At 53.7% G+C, this 417-nt stretch overlaps 1 protein-coding gene across 1 annotated transcript in view; it reads left to right on the forward strand.

Moving 5' to 3' along the window:
- The window catches only part of CSUI_010951 (mac perforin domain-containing protein), a 7,255-nt gene that overhangs the window by 6,047 nt on the left and 791 nt on the right, over positions 1–417 (forward strand). The window contains exon 9 of the mRNA XM_068071052.1: positions 55–146. Coding sequence (XP_067916972.1) covers positions 55–146 — 92 coding nt within the window. The remainder of the gene's footprint in view (positions 1–54; positions 147–417) is intronic.

Below are 417 nucleotides of genomic sequence, written 5' to 3' on the forward strand. Positions count from 1 at the left end.
CCGCCGTCCATTGTAACGAAGACGGGGTTGTATGGTACCCCTGCTTTTTCTCAGGGCAGACGTCGTGCACTAAGAACTTAAGCGAAGGTTCGGTGAAAGCCTTCGTTTGGATGGTCTGTACGGAGAAGACCTTTCCCGGCGTTCAGGTAATGAACTGACGTTATGGAAAATGGTGTAGCAAATTTGCCGCTACTTCGTACTGGTTGCAGCCCGATCTAGTTTTTTCCCAGAATTTGGTATGTACGGGGTGTCCCCTGATGACGCTAAAAAGAGGCGGATCGAGCATTTCCGTCACCGGTCCTCTATGGCTTTTCACAGTGTCGTGCTTTCGCCCCGTTAGTGATGCCTGCGGCCACTGTAGCAGGACAAGGCGGCCTCATCACTGTGTGGTCGCGACGAGAGAGGGGGCCACGCCCT

This window comes from Cystoisospora suis (assembly GCF_002600585.1).
Source record: "Cystoisospora suis strain Wien I chromosome Unknown contig_9008, whole genome shotgun sequence".
In the NCBI taxonomy this organism is placed as follows: domain Eukaryota; phylum Apicomplexa; class Conoidasida; order Eucoccidiorida; family Sarcocystidae; genus Cystoisospora; species Cystoisospora suis.